At 43.6% G+C, this 27,100-nt stretch overlaps 1 protein-coding gene across 1 annotated transcript in view; it reads right to left on the bottom strand.

Annotated features, from left to right (window-relative positions):
* MAP1B (microtubule associated protein 1B) overlaps window positions 1–27,100 on the bottom strand; it is a 102,035-nt gene that overhangs the window by 55,604 nt on the left and 19,331 nt on the right. Inside the window, exon 2 of the mRNA XM_075591945.1 lies at window positions 17,889–17,990. Within this exon, the coding sequence (XP_075448060.1) occupies window positions 17,889–17,990 (102 nt within the window). The remainder of the gene's footprint in view (window positions 1–17,888; window positions 17,991–27,100) is intronic.

Below are 27,100 nucleotides of genomic sequence, written 5' to 3' on the forward strand. Positions count from 1 at the left end.
ACTGTCTACATATGCAATGTACCAATGTCAAGAAGATGTGCAAGCATTACTAAAAAATATATCCACCCTGTTAAAATTACATTGTATGAGCTCATATGCCTCAGGGCACTTGTGTATCACTAACACTTTCAGTGTGAGCATCACTACCATGTGATCGCTTACATAGTTCTCCCACCCTCCCATCCATGCAAACTCTGTTCAGTAAATGGAGCCAATCATTGCTCTCTTTTTCCTTACACTTACTCCTCCCTTTGCTCCTGTTAAATATGTAAAGTTTTACAATTGACTTGTTTTAACTGCTCTTAAATACACAGCATATATATATATATATTTTTTTGTTTGTTACTATTGGGAAATCCATGTCGTGTCTTCAGGGATTAAAACAACTGTAAATTGTGTAGTAGCTCTATTGAGACATAATTTTATAAAATGTTTACAAAGTGAATTTTAAATGGCTTCTGCCTTTTACATATAGTAAATCAAACAGAAGTTGCCAAAATACTAAACATCATGCCAAACACAGCAAAAACTGTTTGGGGGAAAAACGGGGGAAACAGTTGGTCACAGTATATTGTATAGATCAGGTTTCAGCAACCCATGGCACACGAGCCACATACAGTACGGCTCTGAGTAAATACATGTGGCTCTGTCCGAGGGTCTAGCTGGCCGGTGATGGAAGTTGAGCCAGAGGTCGGGCCACACTTCCGCGTTCCAGCTGCTGGGGCAAGGCCCTCACTTTGCGGCCAATCCCTCTCTCCCCTTCCTGTTTATCTTGTGGTCACCAGAGATAAACCTCCGTCAGCATGGCCACTCCAGCGACACGGACCAGAACAGGCCTTCCACCATGCCCAAGGTAAAATTATTGAATTGAGTGTGGAATTGAATGTGGGGGGGAGGGGGAAATGTAGTGTTTTGTGGGGAAGATTGAGTGAGAGGGAGGGGATGGAATTGAGTATGTGGGGAGGATTGAGTGAAAGGAGCGAGAGAGTGAGAGAGGAGGTAGGGGGTGAAAGAGGAGGCAGGGAGGAGAATGAGAGAGGAGGGAGAGGGAGAGAGGAGGGAGAGCGAAAGAAGACGGGAGAGTGAGAGAGGATGGAGGGAGGAGAGTGACGCACAATATATGTGTAACGGTATTTCTGGCCCGGCCTGACCCACCCAATCTCACATTGGCCCCTGTGGTCTAACCGGACCCCATTACAGTGTGAATATGCCTGATGGTGCACCTGCTGGCTACAGGACTCCTGAGTCTCCCGCATGATGGTGTGTGGGGAGGACCCGTCAGACAGGCAGCTGAGGTAGTGTGCTGAGTCTCACCTAGTTCCAGTGCAGCGCCTCCACCTCACCAGGGTCCCTGCGTCCGCAAGGGGATGATCCTGGCGAGGAACTCCTCCGTGGTGCTCCTCTCTGTACACTCATTCCAGATAGATACACGAGAGGGTTTCTGGCTGAACTCATCTTTATTGACACGGCAGGGCAGCTGCCCTCCACAAGGAGTATCTTCAGCCGCTCATCTCGCCAGTGCTCCCTTTAGATAGGTATATCACCTAGATCAGGGATTCACTATTCCCGCAGGAATCACTGTCCTGTGCCAGGTCCCTGGACACAGCCTCCCATGGAGTTACTATATCATAACTGACAGAACTCTTCCTCAACTGGACTTGAACTAGACAGCAACTCTTTCAGCACTCAGGTAGAACTTTCCAGCAACTAACTTTAGAACACAGTGCTGTGCCTTATGTAAGCTTCTGAGGCTGACACACCTCTGACATCACTAACCATGGAGTCAGAGCATGTGACCAGTCCCAGCCATACACAGAGCACCCCACCAGGGTGTGAGGGAAAACCTCCATGATTACTGCTGGCATGCCCACACTTACCAGGCCTTACTGCCAGCAGGAGAGATGACTGTAGGCATTTTACATGACCGCTACATTCTCCCCCTGGTGAATCCCATCGACCTCGCTGGGACCTAAATTTGCATACCTCTTTCCAGGAAGCACTGCAACACAAAACATAATTAACATCACACAAATTTTCTCATAATGCAGTACAAATGAATACAGTACATATCTCCATCATAAACATTACAGATACATCCTAACATAGACGTATAACAACCAGGGTTACTCCCTTATGGAGTATCCATTAGTGGTACTACCATACCCTCTTACGGTGGCTTGCGCACAGCATGGTCCACGGGGCTTAAAGCAGCAATGCTGTAACCCTCTGTGCGACACTTCTCATGTAACCCGCCAGGATCCCAATCTTCTTCCCCTGATCCTTCCTCCTCATCAGTGCCATATCCCCTATCCTCACCAGTGGAACCCATCTTAAACTCAATTTCTCCCTCCATAAGGGGTTCAGGGACATACGGGTACTCCAACCCGTGGGACACCTTGTATTTGGCAATAATGGCCCTCTCGGCCCGGCTACATCGGATTAGCTCAGCATTCCCTGCCCGTCCGGGCAACACCCATGATAGGGGCTCTATTTCCCTGCGCTCAATTTTGAACCACCGTTCCTGTAGCTCTCTCTCCCTTTGCACAGGTGTAAACTGTCCTACTGCCCACCATCGGGTCTCCTTACGTTCCTCAGACCCCCACTCTAGTGAGTCCCCCTCCTCTGTATCCCCCCAAGAAGATACGCCAGAGGTCCTTGATGAAAGAGGCCTAGACCACCTCTCTTGTTTGGAGCTATCCTGAGACTTAACTACGGCCACACTAGGTACCCATCGGGACTCGGATACTTTTCCCAACTGCCCTCCATCCCTCGACCCACCATCAGAGGCATAGCTGTTCAGTCTCTCCCCAGTCCGTTCCTCACCGATTCCCTGGGACCCTTCCGACACTCCCAAACTGGATGTGGACCCACAGGAAAAGGTGACAGGGACAGGGGCATTACCTAGGGCATGGGGTTGGGCATAGGGACAGGAAATGGGCATCCGCGGGGTTCCGACCCGCTCTCTGCCTTCGGATAGTCCCGTATCATTGTGCGGACGTGCCGCTGGTTGGGCCTCACCCGTCTCAGCTCTCCTCACAGCCTGCCAGCTCTGTGTTGACACAGGTGATCGGGAAGCACTGCCCGATCGCCGAGGTGTTGTGGTTCTCTCTCTGGTCGTTCCGCTACCTCCGCCGGAAGTGACGTCATCACCGGAACCGGATACTCCGCCATCTTGCGATGGATCCCCATGCGGGATCTCTTCCTCCACAACGACATCCTCCGCCGGAAGTGATGGTTCTGCTCTCCGCTCCGCTCGGGCCTGGGCTAGGCCTTCCTCCGCCATTGCCAACACCGGCGCCTGGGAAGGGTAAGGATGTATCTCACCGCTCCGTCGGCTCGGGATGGAATCCTCTCCTCCTTCCGCGCTGCAAGTCACCACGGCCGTGGGACTCCGCCTCTCGGGTTGATTCTGCACCGACGACACGAGACTCTGCTCCGCCGCGACACAGGTAAGTGCCGGTTCTTTCTCCGAGGAGCCGAACTCCGACTCGGGGAGTGGCACTCCCGCAGGGGACCGACGGTGAGGTTCCGGGTTCTCACCGCGGTTGTAGACCCCTCTCTCTTCAGGCTCCGTTCTGATCATTAGGAGCGATCCCCATTCTCCGGGATCAACTGGTTCGGTGCAGGCCGCACGCGGGGCTTCAGCCGTCAGCATGGCTGTGTCCGCTCCCGCCTTGACTACCAGGGAGCCTCCTGGCAATAAATAGGGATATACCCCAATGTCTATCTCGCGCTTTGTTGTGCTGGTTACGGGGGACACTTTGCACAGTGGTCGCGGGGGACACTTTGCACAGTGGTCTCTCCTGTTCCATAGATAACGGGGCAGGTGATTCCTTATCTCCAGCTTCACTGGTGTGGTCCGCCGGCTGGGGCATCACCACAGCTGGGTGTTGGTCATGGGAGGCACTAGGTAACTTCTCCCTGAAGACAGCCTGAACTTCAGCAGGGCTCATAGTGATATAGAGTCCCGGCTCCTCCTCCTGGTGAACAGAAATGGCTGATGACTGCTCAAAACTCTCGCTCCCCCTGGTGGAATTTAAAGGAGGGGCGGCACACTCTTTCAAGGAGTGACTCTGGCTCTGCACAGCGTCACTTGGCTGGCGGGGGTGGGGTTTAGGTGTTCCCGCCAATCCCGGGCAAGTTCCTGCAATTTTATCATTTGCAGCATTTCCTGCAACTGGCTCTGGAAACTGTACTCCGCAGTAGGCACACTCGGGTACCCACGCCAATTCACCACCTGAAAAGTCACAAGTAACACAAGTGTTGTGCAGACACCTTATCCCTTCTATGAACACCTCCTGGTAGTCTAGTAGCAGCAGGTTGGGGTCATAGATCATACTAACAGGCAGTCTCAATAGGTTTTGTATACACGGACACAACAGAAAGGGTAGCTTCCTGTTCTCTGATAGCCAGACTCCAAATCCTTGAGGATGTGCTTGACTGCACCTTACAGTTCTATTGGTTTCATTATGAAGAACAGATTTGGCCGACTGCAGTTCTTCAAACAATCTGTCCTTGGGATAAAGCGGAAATGAGGCACATTCTATGAAGGAATAGACCTGGCTCTGCCCTGCGTCACTCACAGTGTAGGGGCGGGGCTCTGGTTTTCCCGCCAGTCCCGGACGGGTTTCTGCAACATTTTCCCGCGCGGCCACAGCTTTCGCGCCACTACCCCTGACAGGGCGGGGTTTCTTCATTGGCGCCAATTTCTCTGCAAGTCTAGCAATGTACGCATTGTCTGCAACTGGCCCACGCGGTCTCCCAGGGAAGCGGGAGCCGTTATTTTGCTTTGCATCGCCATTGGATTACTGTGTTCGTTCTGATTGTACAATGGGGCTCCTCTCTGCGGGGCAGCCACCACACCGGTACAATAAAGATTAGCTTCAGATGCACCACCACATGTGTACCTTATCTAGGTGTGACCCAGTGTTACACTACCTCAGGCTAGGCTCACTCTCTCAGTGTCTGCTGTGACTCCTTCCTCCCAGTCTGTGCTCCCTACGGTGAGTGTCTGGAATGGGCTAGGTACTCTGGCTGGCTCTGCCATGCAGTACTTGGGGCGTCTACCTGTCTTGGTCAGCCTAGCGCAGACCCTCTCCAGGACTCCTGACCAAGTTAACAGGCTATCCCTTCTGGCATCCTACCAACTAGCACTGCCTCAAGGTGACTCGGTCAGCTATAACCCGGCTCCAAACCCCTCACTCCTTTCAGGCCCCTAGGTTGTCCCTGCGAACTGACAATATCCCGTCAGCCCCCTGACCACCCCTAGGTCCGTCCCTACGCAGCACAAAGTGGCAGCAGACACTCTCCCTGTTTCCCAGTGTGCCTAGCTAGAGCCTGTCCTGATGACAGATCTGATCTCAGCAGCTCGCCTCCAAATGTAACGGTATTTCTGGCCCGGCCTGACCCACCCAATCTCACATTGGCCCCTGTGGTCTAACCGGACCCCATTACAGTGTGAATATGCCTGATGGTGCACCTGCTGGCTACAGGACTCCTGAGTCTCCCGCATGATGGTGTGTGGGGAGGACCCGTCAGACAGGCAGCTGAGGTAGTGTGCTGAGTCTCACCTAGTTCCAGTGCAGCGCCTCCACCTCACCAGGGTCCCTGCGTCCGCAAGGGGATGATCCTGGCGAGGAACTCCTCCGTGGTGCTCCTCTCTGTACACTCATTCCAGATAGATACACGAGAGGGTTTCTGGCTGAACTCATCTTTATTGACACGGCAGGGCAGCTGCCCTCCACAAGGAGTATCTTCAGCCGCTCATCTCGCCAGTGCTCCCTTTAGATAGGTATATCACCTAGATCAGGGATTCACTATTCCCGCAGGAATCACTGTCCTGTGCCAGGTCCCTGGACACAGCCTCCCATGGAGTTACTATATCATAACTGACAGAACTCTTCCTCAACTGGACTTGAACTAGACAGCAACTCTTTCAGCACTCAGGTAGAACTTTCCAGCAACTAACTTTAGAACACAGTGCTGTGCCTTATGTAAGCTTCTGAGGCTGACACACCTCTGACATCACTAACCATGGAGTCAGAGCATGTGACCAGTCCCAGCCATACACAGAGCACCCCACCAGGGTGTGAGGGAAAACCTCCATGATTACTGCTGGCATGCCCACACTTACCAGGCCTTACTGCCAGCAGGAGAGATGACTGTAGGCATTTTACATGACCGCTACATATGTATGCATGATATATGTGTTTGTGGGGGTATATTCATATTCATGCATGTGTTGCGGCTCTCGAAATATATTTGTCAAATAAAAAGGCTCTTATTCCTTGAAAGGTTGCAGACACCTGTTATACTTTATTTTTACTTCCATAAACTCTTCAGGGGGATTGCTGCTAAAAACGACTGTGGAACTTCATGATGTCAATTAATCTGATATGATTTTAACAAAATGTTTGAACAGATCGTAACAAAACACCATACCTAAAAGCAAAAAACGGCTCTTGTTTTTAATAGAGATGACTATGAATAACATATGTTTCAAGCATTGCTGAAAGTATCTACAGGCAGTCCTCGGTTATCCGACACAATGCGTTACTCAAAATGGCGTTGTAAAGCGAAACGTTGTAAAGCGAAACACGTTTTCCCATAGGAACACTGTTTAAATTAAAGGTTCCGTTCCTGAAGGCATTTTTAACACTAAAATACACCAAATATTTTATGCAGACAATAAGATATGCAGCACACACATAAATTATATAGTGTATATACTGTATTATATATATAATATAACATAATAAATAATATATTATATAGTATAATATAATATTATATAGTATAATATTATATATATACGCTCTTACAATGCTTTGCAACGTTGTTTATGTGAATGTGTATTTATATACACACATACACAACGTTGCAAAGCGTCGTAAGAGCGTTGGATAAGCCATTTTGGCGTTGTAAAAATGAATATAGGTATGCATTGCATAGCGTTGGATAAGCCATTCGTTGTAAAGCGAAGCGTTGTAAAACGAGGACTGCCTGTACATATAATTAAGACTGCAGGGTTTATGTATCAAGGCAAATATGATGTGAACATACGATACAAAATCCTGTTCATTTCAATGCGATTTCTTTCTTTGACACATCTGGCACCATATTTTGTCACAGGAGTGCCCCACTTTGGTGCTCTTATGATATACGCTGTATGTCCTGAGGGCCTGCATGACCCTGGTCATATAAAATACAAACAACAGATCTTGCACTGACCCTGTGTTAATAATTGTAAATGGTGCTACGGTCCAGTACTTTCACCATCAGGTGCAATACACATACATAGAAACATTGAGATCAGACCAGCACTCATAAAACTATAAATCAAAACTTGCTGCCACATTAGCAGAAAAAAAATGTATTTATTACAAAAAAGTACATTTACAAAAATCAATCTAATCAGCCTGAGGAAAGGACAAGGAAACCCAGAAATACTAGTGTTGCTTTGGAAATCCATGTGGTACAGGTAACTATTCCCTCTTATTTGTAAACTTGCTATTAGACTTTTTGTGAAGTTATTTGCCTTGATTATATTGATTTTTGTAAATGTACTTTTTTTTTGTAATAAATACATGTTTTCAGCTAATGAGGTAGCAAGTGTTGATTTATATTTTTATGAGTGCTGGTCTGATCTAAATCTTTCTACAGGTGCAGTGGCCATTATTTTAAGAAATCACGGCGCCGTTTTCGTGTGCGCTGCTGTACTCCACGCGGCATATGAACGCGGCCAATCGCCCCAGGCACGCGCGTTTATCGCGGTTGCTTTGTTTGAATTTCATGGATTGTGTGCAATTAAATGCAATAAAATGAATGCATTGTAATATGTACAGTACTGTGCTACGGTGCCAATTTCAGGTGTTTAAAAGCCACAACAATAAATGCCATTTTACGCACTCGCGTCTTGAGGCGGTAAGGTTGGAAACAATCACGTGACATGGCATGGGTATTCCGAGGTATACACCGCGTAATTTGTTATAAGTATGGCCGCTGCATCTGTATGTAGGAGCCCTTGTCGTGCCTTTTCTGCTGATTTTCCAGGGAAGATCCTGATCTGCACTCCACCGGAGCGGTGAACGTGATCTGAATGGAACAGGTGGTCCCTCTTCTTCCGTTCAGATCACAGCAGTGACATTGTGATCATGTGATCTCCCAGGAGCGAACAAACAAACGCCACATTCTGGAGCGGGTGTGGCATTCTGGTGGCACATACCCTCTGTCACGCAAAGGAGTTAATACGCAGACCATACCATTAATATTCATAGCTAACAAACTCCAGGAAGCTTCTGAGCAGAAACCGCATGTTTGTGAGCAATAAATATGTCTTCATAGAGTGAGACTGGCATCTAGTGAGTGAGACTCAGATCAGTCTCCATGTGGCATAAGAACAGATGCACAGATCATGTCAATTGGTCAATTGGTTTTGACACCATTCAACTTTAATCCGGCTGTGGGTGTTTCACTCCAGCTTGTCCAACAATAAATTGTGCCACTTCATTTTTTTAGACACTCGAAGAAGAAAAAAAGGCCATTGGCTTAAATGATGCCCAGAGCATGAATTGATCATGTCAGTATGTTAGGGGGAAATACGACTAATTGACCATTGCTAAAACGGTGCTGATATAACTATGTAGGATGATCCCATAGGGCACAGCAGATTAGAGTGCACAAATGTGCCTTGTAGACATAAAGCACTTGAAAGCTAAGCATAGGAACACAGCCTGAATACTAATCACCTCCATCCAATTGTAATCCATGAGGAAAAAATGTAAATCAACCTCCACAATTTGGATTTAAAGGGCTCTAATTACGCCTTACCCTGGAGATAACCCGTCTTCCTGAGCGTGTGTGGCAAGGTGGAAAGGAGGGGTAGAGACATAAAAGGGGCGACAAAGCGAGATCTATTTCATTTCACAAATCTCCCATAGGAGTTGAAGGCCATGACACGCTTTAAGGGGCTAATCGACTTGCTGCAGCTATTAACATTTTAGCACATAAGCATTCTAGGTTTTTCAACTGAAAGCCAACATTACTGCATTCAGTAAGAAATAAAAGGTTAAATACACCAAGAAGAAAATGTAAAAATCCCTGTTTGTAATATGGTGCAAACCTATTTTATATACATGTAACACCCTCCCCTCCTTAAAAGGTATCATATTCATTTATTAACCACTATTTTCCCCCTTTATTTACTTTTTTTCCCCATGAAATGAGGGAACAATATCTAATGTGATGCAGATAATTTTGCGATTGCTGATCAGCGCAGAACAGCTGTATCCATCTTACAGCCAGGTTTTATTTTATTGTGTCTTAGAGACAGTCTTTATAAAACCACTTCATATATTCTAGGACCACTGTCTCAACTAATTAAAATTATAAGATGTGTGACATTGCTTACAGTGCTCACATCAAAAAGCTTTTTGTAATATTGACATTTTCTTTAATCCCCAGTATAAAGACACAAATTATTCCACTCAGTCAGAAAATAAAAGTTACTCCGATCATTGATGATTGGAGCAAACACTTACAGTAGCCATCTGAGAAGCACTTAGTGCGCAGCTCAACCCCATAAATAAATACATTTTAAAAAGCCTATAAATAATAAACGGGTTTCTGCAGACTTATTTCAAAACATGCAATACAAAGGGTATTCAGAAAAGAAAATGTTTGTTAAAGCTCAACATTTTAATACATACTGATCCAGATATTTCAATTTATAATCTTAAAAAGCATAATTATCTTCGATTGTATTACATTAGCTTAAAATGGTCTTCAAAGATTAATGGTTCAGCCCACAATACAGGCATACCCCGGTTTAAGGACACTCACTTTAAGTACACTCGCGAGTAAGGACATGTCGCCCAATAGGCAAACGGCAGCTCGCGCATGCGCCTGTCAGCATGTCCTGAACAGCAATACCGGCTCCCTACCTGTACCAAAGCTGTGCGCAAGTGGGGAGACTGTAGAGCCTGTTACACGTGTTATTTACATCAGTTATGCATGTATATGACAATTGCAGTACAGTACATGCATCGCTAAGTGGAAAAAGGTAGCGCTTCACTTTAAGTACATTTTCACTTTACATACATGCTCTGGACCCACTGCTTATGTTAATGTGGGGTATGCCTGTACTTTATTCTTCAAAACACGCTTTTCTTTTGACCTTTTTTGTATAATATATTGCAGTAATTATAGCCTTCCTTTTTATGCTGTACAGCGCCACATATCTGCTTTGGATTTTTTTGTAAACATTTACAGTAACTATTAATAAATGACACAGGGAGTTGAACCTGGCTCCTCTGCTTTAAAGTGGATAACGAAGAGGTGCACTCACATACTCAACGGGAAACTGCCACAGGTGCACGGAGGCCACGACAAAGTGGGGGGGTAGCATGCAGAAAAGGAGACAGCCACACTCCGGTGGACTTAGAAAAAGACAATGAGCTCTCTCGGACAGTCTGCTCAACATGCCTAGTCGACTTACCCAACGCGTTTCATTGCTTATTGCAACTTCCTCAGGGTTTTGCCCTCTCATTCCAGAACAGAGCTTTACACAACCCTTGTTGCCATGGTGACTAATTTACAGTCAAAGATACAAAAATATGAAAATACAAAATAGGGAAAAAGAAGGCGAAGTCAGAAGCATCTAAGAGACATATAGGTAATTCAATATGCCAAAAAAGGCACAGTGTAAATAAAATGAGGTATCAATTTGTGCACCTGTGTAAAGCATCCTGCTATGGCGTATGCACGGGTTATTTCACTTTAAGTTTAATTGTTCTGTCATTTCCGCCCTAACGGAGCCGTGTGTTATGTTGGTTTGCTGTGAATCCTATGTGTATATACATATATAAAAAGAAGAAAAAAGCGAGCACACAACTACTCATAGTGTCGTAAATATAAAAATATATAATTGTCAGTTCATGTAAAAGGGGTAAGTATTACAAAAGCAAGTGAAAATCAAGTATATATCAATAACACTTTGCCTGTTCTCCGTAGCGTCCGAATCGGTCGGAAGGCATCAGGGTTTCAGTCTGTGGGGGAGGGGGACTGCAAAGTGCCGGAAACCAGTGTAGCAAGCAGCAGTATTAGGCTACCCTTATAGTGCCGGCGACGTCAGGCTACGTTCGCTGGAAAAATCAAATTGAGATGACTTCCAGCGATCGCGATCAAGCCATCGCGTCGCGCTTACTATAAACACACGCGATGGCGGCAGTGCATTTGTTTTGACGTCGCGTCGCTGACGCCAGCACTATAAGCTCAGTCTTAGTTGCTTAAATGGCCACACAAACAGCTACAATGTAGCGAGACAGAAGGCGCGCATGCGCCTAAGTGACGTCAGACTCTGATAGGTGGATTCGCTTGTAAATCAAGTGCTAGCTGGCTAAAGGGTTCCTCCGCTGAGCGGTATCTGAGATAATACACTCAGCAAGCTCAGTGTGTTACAGGACTAGGAGGGTGAAGTTCCGATTGCGCACGAACTCATCAAATTAGGAAATATATAAAAAGGAAAGGAAGAGAAAACACAATAGTGTGATATTGTAAGTAACCGTCAAGGCAAAAAGTAATACACTCACATTAGGCAAGGATAGATGGGCATTTCGGTTGTTAAGTGAACCACACTGATGAGCAGGAATCTCTGTTGAACTGGCACTGTAGACCTTCTGTCATGGTAGGACTCGCAGCGTTATTATAGGTTCCTCATCAGCAGGATACTCTTCTCCAATCGCTTGCCTAATGTGAGTGTATTACTTTTTGCCTTGACGGTTACTTACAATATCACACTATTGTGTTTGTTTTCTCTTCCTTTCCTTTTTATATATTTCCTAATTTGATGAGTTTGTGCGCAAATCGGAACTTCGCCCTCCTAACAAACACAAGTGGCTCTGAACGAACCCATTTGCGGTCCGGTGCGGCACCCATCAAGGAAATCAATAAGTTGGACTACTACGTATCCTTCTAGTTCACAGTTTTTTTGCGCTTGTTTTCCCCCCTTTTATGCTGTTACAGGACTAGCCAGAAAAAAATGTGTTATAGATCTAGCAATATAGCAATTTAAAACAGAGGCAACAATCAATCCTACGCGTTTTGTAGCCCCTAGAAGAAGCAAAGGGTGCGAAACGCCACGTCGGGCTTGTCTTTGTGTGTACTCCCTTTGGATCCCCCTTATCGGCTGTGAACTTTTTCTCTACTACATAACTACAGATCTTTTGCCTTTCATGCCATCTCAGGACTTTACTACAAGGACATTATTTTCATGACGATCTGCAAGTATATACAATGATTTTCCATTTCATCAGTGGTGACTTCATGTAATTTATTTGTTTCCTTGGTGACCTAGGTGGTACTGTATTGGCAATTATTATCATTAGCAGTCAATAGTTCACAGCACACAGCTGATATAATTTTTGACCGGCCGGTCTCCACATATCTCTCAGGAGTTGAAAATCTTTTTCTCTCCTGAGCAGCATTTTTTTGTTCTTATCACATATTTAGGACTATAGTATTGCTTTGATATCTTGTACCTTTACAGCTGCAGGGACCCCATTGGGATTGTTTTAACTTTGTATCTTTTTTGTGTTTTCCATGTCCATAAATAAACATTTTCTTTATTATAATTTTTGCTTGAGTGCTTTTGGTGGGACACTTTCCTTTTTTCCCTCTCTTTCACCATTTCATATTATTGTCCCCGGCACCGTCAATTAGCTACCATTACATATCTTGTTAGCATTATATATACTTTTTGATTTAAGCAATTCAGTGTTATTTTTCAGTTAGTTGTCGGTTCATGGTTTTTGTTGTTCTTTATATACACACACACACACACACACACACACACACACACACACACACACACACACACACACACACACACACACACACACACACACACACACACACACACACACACACACTTTAAGTTATGGTGGGTGTAAAAGACGACAAAAAACCTTCACTGTTAGCATATAGCCAATAAAGAGTATCACTTGTGAGCACACGTCTTAGACAGGTGTGTGCGTGTAATGTGTGTGGCGGTGTGTGTGAGTGTGTGGGACTGTGTTCTGTGTGCACTTATCTCTGCTGAGCGCGCTTCAATCTCAATTTTTTTGTCTCCCCAAGCGCCGAGCTTGGGAGAGCGTACGTGCATGAGTGCGCGCCACGTGAGCAGTGACGTCAGAATTCACATTTAAATCTTTAACACGTATTACTGTTTCTTACATTTATAAACCCTCTTGCTTGATTAATGCAGGTTACATGACACATTTCAGCGTTCGCACCTATCCTGCACACACACAGCTTGTTACAGATTGTGTCACCTCCAGTACCACACAACGTGTGAAACACTGCAGGATTAGTTATTTCCCACACTGAACAGTTAAAGCAGCAACTGCCCCGGAATTCCATATGAGTTTAACTACAGGGATATAAAAATCCTGGGGCACCTGGCTAAAAATTCAATCCTGGTGCCTGTGTTGCAGCGCTAAGTACAGCAGGATGAGAGGGGAGCATGAGGGGGGGAGAGAAGGGCAGGAGGGGGGGGGCAAGGTGTGTGTGTGGGGGGGGGGGGGGGGTGGGGGGGGTGTGTGTGTTCGGTGACTATGCCCATCACTGCTCTCATTTCTCCCAGTACAGCTACATTTATGTCACGGGGGGGAGGAGGGTGGGAAGAATTTGCATGTGTGTTACTGTCAGTGTGAGTGTGTGTCAATGTGAGAGTGTGTCTGTATCAATGTGAGTGAGTTTGTGTCAATGTGAGTGTGTGTCTGCCAAGGTGAGTGAGTGTCTATCTAGTGTGTGTGTGCCTGTTAATGTGAGTGATTATGTGTCTGTCAGCATGTGTCAGTGTGTATCACAGAGGGTGTGTGCAACACACACTCTTCTAAATATAGCTGGCATGGGGAGGGGTTAGTTAGGGGAATGTCTTGACAGCCACCTGTGCGCCCCCCCTCCCTTTTCTGTTTCCCAAATTCTAATTGCTTAAGTGTCGGGCTGGCTCCTAAGTTTTTTTTTATAATTTTGTCCACCCCATGAAATTAAACTCATATAACGTTAGAATCTTGCCCCCTGAGCATGTCCTTCGCCTTACAAGATATTATTTATTTTACTGTAAAAATTCATGATTTTTAATATCATAATCTTATTCTCCAATTTCCGATGTTGCCATGGTAACCTTTAGACTGCAGGGGGGGGGGGCTCTGGGAGAGGTCTATGTTAACCTTTGGGACACTTAATATTTCAAAAGCTTATATCTCCTGAACAAAGCATAAGATTAAAAAAATAAGACAAGAGCGCAAAGAGCTTACTAAAGTGTGCCTGCTGGGGCACTGGTTCTGTACTAACAGTGCAGTGACACACTGCAAACCCCATTATCACTAATGAGTTAAATGATTCTCTCCAGTTACCAGGGAGACTTATTGGAGGCTTTAATGCTAGCACCTGTCAGCAATGTCTGGCTAGATTTCCATTGTTTGGCATTTCAAGCACATGTATTATGCGCACTGCGCATTCCAGTGTAAAAACAACTGGTTGCAAACGAGCTATAAATATGAATATGGAAATCCAGACCCCCCAAAAAAAACATATTTCAATCATCTTCTTTGGGATTAACAATCTTTTATTTGGAAATTACATATGCTATCTGCTACATTGTTAGGATGAATGTAATTGGGGCAACAAAACAAAGAATTCTGATTTTAATTAATGGCATAAGCACATCATTTAATAAATGCATTGCAACAGTCGAAAATATGACCAATTAAGACAAAGAATTAAGTGATATCTTTACAGATTAATGATAAGTAAATACAAAATAACATAGATTTGCAATGTCAACAATACAGTATCTAACAAAGTAAGCAGTAATTCAACAAATCCCACTGCTGCAAATGTGCATAAAATAAACCTTGTAATTTGATTTCTCAGCGCTGCATATTCAAACAAGAGAGCAAGAGCAAGAGCAAGAGTGCACAATGTAAAGTGGCAGTGCAAGACGCACTTGAAAAAAATATACAAATATATATTTTTGTTTTTATATATGCAGCCTTTGATTACCTTTATTGAAAACTAATTCCCTAAGCTGCCGATTGATTCATTGTCCCGTGATCGATCAGCAAAATCCTGCTTCCCAGGGTTCACTAGAAAAAATGAGTGGCGCACAGCCAGGGAGTCAGGTGTAGAATAAAAAAACTTTTTTATGCAGCATAGTAGGAGACAAATTCACCCCCTTGGGGGACACAGACACAGACAGGGACCTCCTACGCGTAATACTCCTTGATAAAGGACCCGTTGATCCGAAACGCGTAGGAGGTCCTTGTCTGTGTCCCCCAAGGGGGTGAATTTGTCTCCTACTATGCTGCAATAAAGAAAAAGTTTTTTTATTCCACACCTGACTCCCTGGCTGTGCGCCATTCGTTTTTTCTACTGGATACATCTGGATTCATCTGGGGCTTTTTGGTTTAGACTGTTATAGTTAAGTCTGACTGTTGTCATTGTGATACTTACAAGTCTTCATTTGCCTACTCACTCCCACTGGTGTCTCCAGGGGCAACATTATTTTGTTATTGGATATAGTTGCTGCGGGTTTGAGCACCCCAACTCTCTATCTTCCCAGGGTTCACTAAATGGCCGCCTTTCAGTTTCAATCAATCCTCGAGTCAGTGTAAAGCTGAGATTATAGTGCGCGCGACGTGAACAACTGATTCCCAATGAGGACACCCATAGTGCACGCGACCGCGCTAGCGATGCAGAGCGACCGCGCGGCAGTTTTTTAAAAGATGAACTATTTTGTCTTTTTGCGCGGCGGCCGCGTCACATGAGCAGTTCAGCCAATGAGGGCGAACCAGCTTGGTGATGCGTCTGCCACGCCTCCCCAATCAGCTGGAAGCTGAGTTCACCCATCGCGCAAGCGAGAGGTGTGCGCGACGCCATGAGCTCGCGCACGCACGACCCCACTATCATCTCAGACTAACTCAGCAGCTATAAGATACTCTTATATTACTCCAGTAACATTATCTATTGTTAAAGTTTGCAGCTCAAACTTCTGAATATTGGCAACAAATTCTCACAAACAGGAAAGTGATGCAAAGATCTTGCACTGCTGGGCAGGTGGGATAAACCTGCTATAGAAATAGAAGGATGCTCCGTATATTAAAACTCATTAAAAATGGCATTAATAGTTGAATTTAAAAAAATTAGAATTATCTAATACTACAGAATTGATTTATTTTAAAAAAAACACATGTAGGATATTGCTTGGATTGCTCCTTTAAAATCAACACATTTGACAGAATTTGCCTCAGACATCTAGCAAATCCAAGTGTCACACAGTGGCTACAATTATTCGCAACATTTACAGTTCACAACACAATGCAGTAGGTACAGTATGAGCTTCTAACTTGTGGATAAAAAGTCTTCACTCGTACAATCCATCGGATTTTACTCCAAGATGGGAAGTACATTTTCTTTTTAAATGGCAGTATACTAATTAGTTAATTATTTCTTATATGCCAACAAATGTAACATTTGTCACTTAGTAGTAAATTCCTCGCCTAATGTAAATCCCCTTGAACAGCAGTGATATGCTACATTGTAAGTGTACGGCACTGATCAAAGCAAATGGGATTTATTTTCTTCGTCTCGGAAGACAGATGATCCAATCAAATCAAGGAGAATTTTGCAAGATAATATACATTAGTAAAAATATACAATTCACAGACTATATGTAACTAATACCCCTCTAGAAGCAAGTTTAACAATTTCACAGGAATCATATATTTAGTTACAAGACCGTAGTCTGACGCATAAATATTTATTGAACAGAAGTTCATGTAGCATGTTGAATCTTGCTTTATTATACAGTATATTGTATTATTTTCACAGTGTCTACAAGTGCAGGAATATACTAGTCATTACTCTACAGTAACAGCCCAGTAATAGTTCCAGAGATACTTACTATTTTGTCATTTTGCCAACCTTGTTTAACAAAGAATACTGGGTACTGCTGCCTTGGTGGTGCTAGAAGTGAGGGCCGGCGTGATAGCGGTGCTCTGTAACTATTTTAACTTCTCCGGCGGCATCTCCCAGCATCTCCTCCTTCATAGTCCTGTCATCATGGCTCCGCTACGCCCAATGGCGTCGCGTTGCCATGACAACGACACGTCACGTGCCATGCCATTGGACGCCGTGGAGCCATGATGCCGGGAGGAGATGCTGCCAGATGATGCCGCCAGAGAAGGTAAGAGCCAAGGCTCCGCAGATGTCACTGCACCGAGCCCCGCAAACATCCCAGCCAGCCCTGCTTGAAATCGATAGTGCTCGGGAAAATATGTTCCAATTGTAGCCCCCCCTTTGGGGATTACTAGTTAGTGTAAGGGGTTAACAGCCTTACACTCAGCCTTCACTCAGGTTACTCCACTTCCCACCATATGATGTAGTATGACTATGCAGAAAAGATAGTCACTCCCCATTAGGTCTCGTGACCAGTGACATCATCATAGGGAAATGGAAGGGTATGTAGAGATTCCCTGAACGTTCTAGAACCAGGTTCCTCAGGAGTGGCAGCTGGAGAGGACCTCACTGTAAGAAGTCATGTAAATATGTTTCATTGTATAGTTATATGTACTAAGGATGTCTTATTGTCACCTTTATTGTTTTCAGTTAGGGAACATGCTCCAATCAGTTAGCACCTATAGTAGTAATGGTAGTAATGGCCCAAGATTATTCTCATTTCGGGCAGAGGGGTGAGCATGTGCTCAGCAGAAAGTTGTTCACAAATTAAAACCAAAGACTATATGGCAGTTATACATGAAAAATGCAAGTTTTTCAATGAATGTGTCCTCTCCAGTTTTATGTAGATTAAATAGATAACAGTATCTCACCTCTAGCTTCTGGAGAAAATCTAGCTGAGTGACGTGATACAAAAAGCTTCAGTTCTTGATCCAAGTTGCATTCAATCAGGTCTGTGTCCCATGCTCGGATTCCTGTAAAAACAGAGTAAAACTTAAAGTCAATATTCCCTAGAATACTGAAAGTAATATTTGTGTCGGTATTTTCTGAACGTTTGTTTACCCCTCTGGAATATCTAGCACAGCTTTGATATTAGATGTGCATTAAATGTAAGGAAAACCGCGTAGGAAGTTTGACGCTAACATGAGGATATGGGTGCAGAAACAAATGATAGCGAGAGAAAGGTGGAGACAGATAATAAGTAGCACGTATGGCTTTGAAAGACACATCTGGTTGAGTAAGGTATGGCATAAGGTCAAATAATATACTGTATTGGTATATGTGATATAGTAAATGTTTATTGTCTTGTTTTCATTTGTATCATATATGTATATTATTATTATATGATTTGATAGGGGAACTATTTAGTTGGGCTATAGTTCCCCTATGTTAGCTGTGGTGTAGTGCTTGTTTTTTCCCCACACATTATGCAGCTGTGGCCAGATGAAACTTCAGCGGAGCGCACCCAAACAGGCAAAAACAAGCTGGGTGCTCAGTCCCGGCAGAGACTGCAGCTGCCAATATCTATACATTTCACAAGAGCGGAGGGAACACCAGACTTTACCAAAATAAAAAAAGAATTAATCCTACATTTTCCACGTTTTGGTGTATTTACAACACCTACTTTTATGTCCTGACGAATGTGTTGTAAATACACCGAAACTTTGAAAATGTGGAATTAAATATTTTTTTATTTTAAACTGTGGGAAAGTTTTTCACGTGTTCCTGTCTTGCCCCGGCAAACCCCGTGCACAGGGGATGTGAGAGAGGCTTCATCTGTATATACTGTAAATGTTGTTGTAGTATAGCTTTCAATATCACAAATTGCAAGTTTTCGACCTTACCCTAGACCAGGGATGGCCAACCCGTGGCCCACGATGGCATTGGGGATGGCCTGCCGGTGCACCCAGCCTCCCCGCACTCAATATCAGCAGGCAGAGGGCGGGGCTTTAGTAAGGCGGCAGAAGCTTGGACAGCAGAGGAGAACAGGGCTGAAGCATGTGCCAGGGACCGACTGAAGAAGGTGAGAGGGAAGGACTAGCTCATTGGAGAGAGACATGCTGGGGAGTAGAGGAGAGAAAAGGATGCTGGGGGAGCAAATGGGGGTGGGGGGGGAGGGTAATTGCAAAGGGGGAATTGAGTGAGAGAGGTGGAGGGGAACAATTGAGTGAGTGGAGGAGGGAGTGATTGAGAGAAGGGGTGATAGAGAGGGGGCAGATGGGGGACTGATAGAGAGAGGGAAGAGAATGGGTGTGAAAGTGACAGGAGAGAAGAGAGTGCGGGACCGTGAGTGGGAGGAGAAAAATATATGGGGGGAAAAAGGGAACATGTGAAAAGGGGGCAAGAAATAGAGGGCGGGGAGGTGTGTGTAAGAGTGGGGTTTTAAGATAGATATGGGGTTGAAGGGTCTATGGGGGGGGAGGGCTCACAGGGCAAAGCTATCAGTGGCCCTGCCCAGTGCTCACAACCTGCCGTGCCCCCTCTCCACCGCAATTCTACCGCCTCTCCCCCCCTACGACAGCAGCGGGACAGTGGCCCGCCCACAAATTTTGGAATCTATTGCCAAAGGAAAAGGCCCAATATTATCATCCCTTATACAACTATACTTGTCTTTTGTGTTATATAAAAGCACCTAAAGCCATTTCAGGGGTGTGTAGGTTGTAGCAATACTGGGGATAGCTCAAAAGTTGTTGCACGCAAAAACGTTGGAATGAACATTGAAATTTAAAAAATGCACAATCTTAAAATGTATTTGGTACAACTCGTAGCTAAAGTGCACATGGGAGTTCTATCTGTGTAAGACGTGGGTATCTAAGGAACCCTCTACCTTCTTCCCCAAGGTCTCAACGCTCAATGGAACCACAGTTTTGTTCAACATTGTTGTATACAACCAAAGGTTGAAGAGTCCTTAAAATGTAGGACACAGAAATAATTCTACATTGTACAAGAGTAGTTAAAATGACATTATTTTAGATTGATAGATTCCTATGAGTTGTTGAACAATACTGCTTTCCATCTTCAACATAACTTGTGCTCCCATGAAAATGAAATTGAAATCAAAGATGATCACTGGCATTGTCCAATAGGAAGCTGCCATGTCATGCTCTGATGACATTGGGGATTCTTATTGGATTGTGAGAGTGAGGCGTGGATGGCAGCCATATTGATAAAAATATAAATTTACTGGGAACTATAAGGTCACCAGAGCGAGAAAAAAAAAAAAAATAGCATGTTTCAGCTCCAGGGGACTCCCCAAGGTCTGATGCTGTAAAAAAAAAGTTTTACTTTTCTTTTTTGAATACGGGAAATACCTGCTAGAAAGTCCTGAATATTCTAAAATACTGGGTCCCCACTGTCTTACAATGAAAAGCAGGTTGTTATTGGTAATCTGACAAAAGGGAAGGCTGAACATTTGCCGGATGAGACAGATTGGTAGTTTTGGGTGTCATGAAACCAGGAGACAGTGTTGGCTAAATGCAACTAAAGTACTGTAGCTGGCACGGAAACTTTATCTCCCACAGCTTTGACCCCTATAAAAAAAATATTCTTAATTTTACATGATAAGCGATTAGATGAAAGAGAACCTTCCATATACACTTTATAAGGCAGTGGAATTGCAGATGGACCTGTGTTATGTAAATCAATGGAGATGATATGCCAAAGTTGTTCTGGTACTGCAGTATTAGTGCATAAAAAGATAAATACTCACAAAACAGCTACACACTTAAAATGTATCCAAGGATGTTTACATTGAAAAGAGGACAGAAAAAATAAAATTTCCTTCCTCGTGTTTGATGATTATTTAACAAATAATATATAAAACCTCTCAATGTGTTATTTAAAGGCATCATTAGGTTTATTAAAGAAAAACAATCACATTTCATCCAAACTCAAATTTTTGCTTTTGTACAGTATTGTATATTGTATGTCTTTATTTATATAGCGCCATAAATGTACATAGCGCTTCACAGTAGTAATACATATCATATAAATAACAAATAATATAAATAACAGATCATGGGAATAAGTGCTTCAGACATACTGTAAAAGTAACATTAAGGAAGGAGTCCCTGCTCCGAGGAGCTTACAATCTAATTGGTAGGTAGGGGGAACGTACAGAGACAGTAGGAGGGAATTCTAGTAAGTGCGTCTGCAGGGGGCCAAGCTTTATGTATCATGTGTCCATGATTATCCAGTGCTATTCATATGCTTCTTTAAGCAGATGTGTCTTAAGGTGGGTCTTAAAGGTGGATAGCGAGGGGGCTAGTCGGGTATTGAGGGGAAGGGCATTCCAGAGGTGTGGGGCAGAAAGTGAGAAGGGTTTAAGGCGGGAGAGAGCTTTAGATACAAAGGGGGTAGAAAGAAAACATCCTTGAGAAGAACGCAAGAGTCGGGATGGTGCATAGCGAGAAATTAGGGCTGAGATGTAAGGAGGGGCAGAAGAATGTAAAGCTTTAAAAGTGAGCAGGAGAATTGAGTGTGAGATACGTGATTTAATCGGAAGCCAGGAGAGGGATTTCAGGAGGGGAGATGCGGAGACAGATTTAGGAAAGAGTAGAGTGATTCTGGCAGCAGCGTTTAGGATAGATTGTAGGGGAGACAGGTGAGAGGTAGGAAGGCCGGACAGCAGGAGGTTGCAGTAATCGAGACGTGAGAGAATGAGGGCCTGAGTCAGAGTTTTAGCAGTTGAGTAACAGAGGAAAGGGCGTAATCGTTGTGATATTGCGGAGGAAAAAGCGCCAAGTTTTAGAAACGTTTTGAATATGAGAGGAGAATGAGAGAGAGGAATCAAGTGTAACCCCTAGGCAGCGTGCTTGGGCTACTGGGTGAATTATTGTATTTCCAATAGCAATGTGGAAGGAGGTAGTAGGGCCAGGTTTGGGAGGAAGTATAAGGAGCTCTTTTAAAAATATGGTGCTGGATTTATACCATGCTACTGCCCCATGATGTGAATGTCATAACTTTTGACCTCCAAAATCAATATGCATTTTTCGGTGCTGTAATTAATATACATCTACCTATGACAAAAGTCAAAAGACTTCTAAAAGCTTTCACATTTATACACCATTTTATCTCAAATTCAAGTCCTTATTTTTATATCTCATATTATCTTTCTATAAAATTGCTATTCGGAAACGAGGCATTTAGTAAAACTCAGTTCCACAGATTGCAAAATGCTCTCCTCAAATTCCACTCTCACACCAAAAAAACGCAACCAAAAAGGCAGGAAAATGATGGTTATTTCCAGTGACATCAGTTTTACGTGAACCCATTTTTGCAGAAAACCAATTGGAAGATTTTCTTACAAGATTTTGATATTTATACTGGGTAATGTCTCTATTTAAAATGTCTTATTAAATACTAATTGCCATGATTATTTACAGCAGAAACAGTGTTATTATAGAACGGGGGACCTGTCAAAATCTGATCCGTGGATTTCCCCAGGTTTTTCAGACCAAATCTGATCCGGTCTTCAAACTCCGTCTGCGGATTAGGTGCTAAAAAATCCGAGCAGATGTTTAATGATCCGTCACTGGATCCAATCCGGTCGGGTTTTTAGGAATCGGAACTCGGATTTGAATACCTGAAACATAGTTCTCCTCCTCTACCACCTCCACGCAAAAACCATGTTTCAGATATTCAAATATGACTTTGGATTTGTAACAATCCGAATTAATTTGAATCCAACTTTGGATTTTTGCAATCCGTTGGTCAGTTTTTTACTTGAATCTGCCTTTTCCGAGACAAATCCGAAAAAAATCCACAGCTCAAAGGAATTTGCCAATCTGTGTTGGATTTAAGTTTAGGTGGAAAATTCATGCATCTCTAAGTGTGATTTGCGGTCTGATTATGTCTTGCTATTTTTTTTTTTAATTTAAAAACTATACAAGGCTCTTCATAGCAAAATGGTTTTGCCAATGTTTAAAAAGAGTTTGTTTCAGGAAATGCAGTATTCAAGTCTTGAAAAATCAGATTGAAGTATGTGTTCAAGGTCAGAGAGGCTAGGGTTGTGTGCATATAAGATTGTGTCATCTGCATACATGTGTATTGAAGCTCCCTTACAAGCAGTAGGTAGTCATTAATGAAGACTGGAAAGAGTAGGGGTCCCAGAACAGAGCATTGCGGGACCCCACAGGCGAAAATCCAAAGGCTTGGAGTTAGAGCCCAATATGGATGCATATTGTGATCTACCCGTAGGGTAGGAGTGAAATCAGTTTAAAGCATGTTCCCCTTTTCGAAAGCACTGAAGCTTGTTTACAAGATTACATGATCAAATAGTTTCAAAAGCCTTTGCAAAATCTAAGAATATTGCACCAGTAAGTTGTCCCAGTTGCATTCCACAATGGATCTCATTGCAAACTTTTAAGAAGGTAGTTACCGTGGAGTGTTTAGGGTAAAATTTGTCTTGGTATATACAGTAGTAATCGCTTAATTGGGAGTGGGCACATTTTTCCATGACTTTGGATAGTATTGGGAGAAGAGATTGGTCTGTAGTTAGAGACATTGTGTTTTTGTCACAACTTTTGAAGACTGGGACAACTCTAGCAGTCTTCAAAAGGACTTTGGGATATGGCCTGTAGACAAAATGGAATTGATTAAGGAGGCAAGCGGTATGGCAATGTAGTTTTTTTTTTTTATATTAGATGGTTGTTGGTGGCTAGAAAGCTGTAATATATTGTTGATGTTCTTCCAGAGTTTGGGTTTCATATATTTATTTATTTTTAAACTTATATATATTTTTTTATTTCAAATAGTTTTATTAGTTTTCCACATAGTACAAATCACAGACATCAGAGCTCCAACAATACTCCAGAGCGAACGTTCTTATACAATGACTAGGAATAATATCAATGAAATACTATAGAATAATCATATAAAAACACTCTTAGCTACGTACTTATATTCTTGTTATGCTTAAATTGCAGATGATTAGACATTAAGTCCACTTTAATACGGTTACTGTTGAACAAACCTCAAGAACACAGAGAGAAAGAGGAGAGAGGACAACCAAGAAGGATGGTATGGAGGAGGTGGAGGGAGAGAGGGGAGGATTAGACCTTGATAAAGAGATTAAACCAGGCATTTTTGGTATTTTTTTGTTTTACTTAAATCTTCAAATCGTGTATATAGGGAATTCCTTCCCATAGAAACCCTGATGCACAAAGTGTCGGACCTGCATATATTTGAACATCTCAGTTGGAGGCAGACCGTATTTCCTCATTAATTCCTCAAACTACATCAACTTGTCTTTTTCCAATAAATCTCCCGTCTCTAGAATCCCTCTATGCCTCCAGACTTCAAAACCCTGACCCTGGAAACCCGGCAAAAATCCTGGGTTACCGAACAAGGACGTAAGTCTAGATAGACTTGACATACATTTATATTTCTTTTTTGCCAACTGCCAGATTTTCAGGGTAAACCCGATTACCGTCGGCTCAGACTGTCTCCCAAACCCAACCCCGGATTTCAACCATAGAAAAGAAGGCAGACCAACCGGGTTTAAGTTAGCTCTCCAAGTCTACCCAAGCATAGGACCTTCTCAGGGAGTGCCAGTAAATCATTTGCTTCAAATGAGAGGATATTTTAAAATATTTGATACTGCCAAACCACCCCCTTCCTTAGATTCCAACATAATTGACCTGGCAATTCTCGGTTGTTTATGTTTCCAAATAAATTGCATAATTCGATTTTGAATTTCTTTTATATTTGTGTGCGGGACTGATATTGGTAATGTCTGGAAATAGTACAGAAGTCTGGGGCGGATATTCATCCTAACCACAGTTATACGTCCTAACCAGGAAATACTGTGAGAGTTCCAAGCTTGTACATCTTTTCTTATCCTAGAAAAAAGCTCAGGATAATTGTATTTATATAGTGAGTTGTAGTCTATGGTAAGGTATATCCCTAGGTACCTAGGGTCTTTGTCAGTCTTCCTAGTTCTCCCTCTCCCCTTCTGTTCCTTGTCTGTCCACCGGGTGTGCTGCTGTTTCTGTCTGCTCTGGGGTTCCTCTGTCTGTCTGTCTCCTCTTGGTGCTCCTGTCCTCATAGTTTCCTGTTCCTCCCTTGCCTTTGTTTTGTGTCCTGACTCCTTATGCCTATGTTTCTGCTCCTTGTGGAGTCCTGATTCATATTAAAGGCCCTTGCTAGTGTTCTGGCTTGTCCCCGTTCGTTTCCTGCTTGTGAGTCCCTAGTCTCAGTTCCTGCTCCCCTGCCCTGTTCCTGCCGGCGACCTCTGCCTGGACCCTGACGATCCTGCTGGCCGTCTGCCACCGAATCCTGCCTATGACCCTGACAATCCTGCATGCCACTTGCAACCGACCTCAGCCCGTGACCCCAACAATCCTTGCCTCCCCTGCTGTTCTGTCCACCGAGGTCCTACCTGCTCCTGGAGTCCCCGTGACAGTCTTTTTCCACTTATAATTGAAATGTCGTTTAAGAACCTCAACCTCCTTTTCTGTTAAGTTTAGCGCTTCTGACTTTCCCACATTGACTTTATACCCAGACAACTCTCCAAACCACCGGAGAGCGGATTGTAAATTCGGGAGAGATGTCAAAGGGTTAGATATAGTGAGAATAATATCATCCGCAAAAAGTGAAATTTTATAACACTCATCATTTATTTTGATCTCTTGTATATTTGGGGAAGCTCTGATTGTAGTTGCTAGGGGTTCGATTGTTAAGGCAAAAAGAAGAGGAGAGATGGGGCACCCCTGCCTAGTCCTGTACTTAATTGTTATTAGATTCCTCTCAACCCCTGGGATCTTCAGAGTGGCTGTTGGCGTCTGATAAAGGGCACGGACTCTTGTAAAAAAAAAAGGCCTGAAAATCCAAATGCCTCTAGCGTTTTATCCAGAAAATTCCATCTTATCCTGTTGAACGCCTTCTCCACATCCAGGCTCAACAATACTGCTTTCGCTTTAGTTTTATGTATCTGGTCAATCACACTAATAATTTTTCTTGTGTTGTCCGAAGCCTGGCTTTGCTCACAAAGCCTACCTGGTCATAGTGGATTAATCTAGGAAGTACACTGGCGACACACTTTATTCGAGCTCGGCTAGTCCCACGAATTCGGGTATACCCGGGTGTATTGAGGTTTGTGACTGTTTTCTGCCCGAGTGCATCGAGGTATTTTCCAGGCAGGGATTGAAGCATTTTATTCAAGCTGGCTGCAATACTGCACAGTATATATATATAAACTGCATTACAATTCATGAATTTATGCCATCTGGTAGACACGCGAAGCATTGCAGCCTATTAAATCCTAATCATTATCATTTAACAAATCAGCCGCCCATCAGCCAGGCATGAACCCAGGCTGGGAAGGCAAATGCAACGGGGCTTGTCAGAGGTGAGGAGCGGCGCATTCCAGGTATCTGCCAGGTACATACCGGGTATTTGCTCGAATAAAGTGTGTCGGTGCAGTATTGGGTTCAGCCTTTTAGCCAGGATTTTACTAGAAATTTTCAGATCTGTATTAAGCAACGAAATTGATCTGTAGCCACCACAACATAAAGGGTCCTTACCCTCCTAAGGGATCACCATTTTATTGGCTTTCGTCATTTGTGGGGGATTTGTGTTCTGCTAATAAAATCGTTAAATAAGTCCAATAAACATGGTCCTAGAATTCCTATAACATTTTTATAGTACAGATTTGAGAAACTGTCTGGACCAGGTGCCTTTGCTGGCTTCAATGCTCTAACCACCCTTACTAGCTCAATCTGGGTTATTTTTGCATTTAAAATTTTATGATCTTCCTCTGTCAGTTTTGGGAGATTGCAACCTGTAAGGTAGTCCTCAATCTTGGTCGGGTCCGGAACTTTAGCATTTGGGGTCGAGTTGTCTAGGTCATAGAGTTCCGTGTAGAATTTAGCAAATTCCTCTGCTATCTTAGAGGGTTTGTAAGTCACTTCTCCTCCTTTTATTCTAATAGCGGGGACCAAAGTTCTCGACCTGATCCCTCTACGTTTATTTGCCAGTAAATGGTACGCCTTGTCTCCCTTATCATAATACGTCTGTTTAGTCCACTTAAGGGCCTTCTCCACGTCCTCTAATTGCAACCTTTTAAGTTCCCCTCTTGCCTGGC

Source organism: Ascaphus truei, chromosome 1 (assembly GCF_040206685.1).
Source record: "Ascaphus truei isolate aAscTru1 chromosome 1, aAscTru1.hap1, whole genome shotgun sequence".
Lineage (NCBI taxonomy): Eukaryota > Metazoa > Chordata > Amphibia > Anura > Ascaphidae > Ascaphus > Ascaphus truei.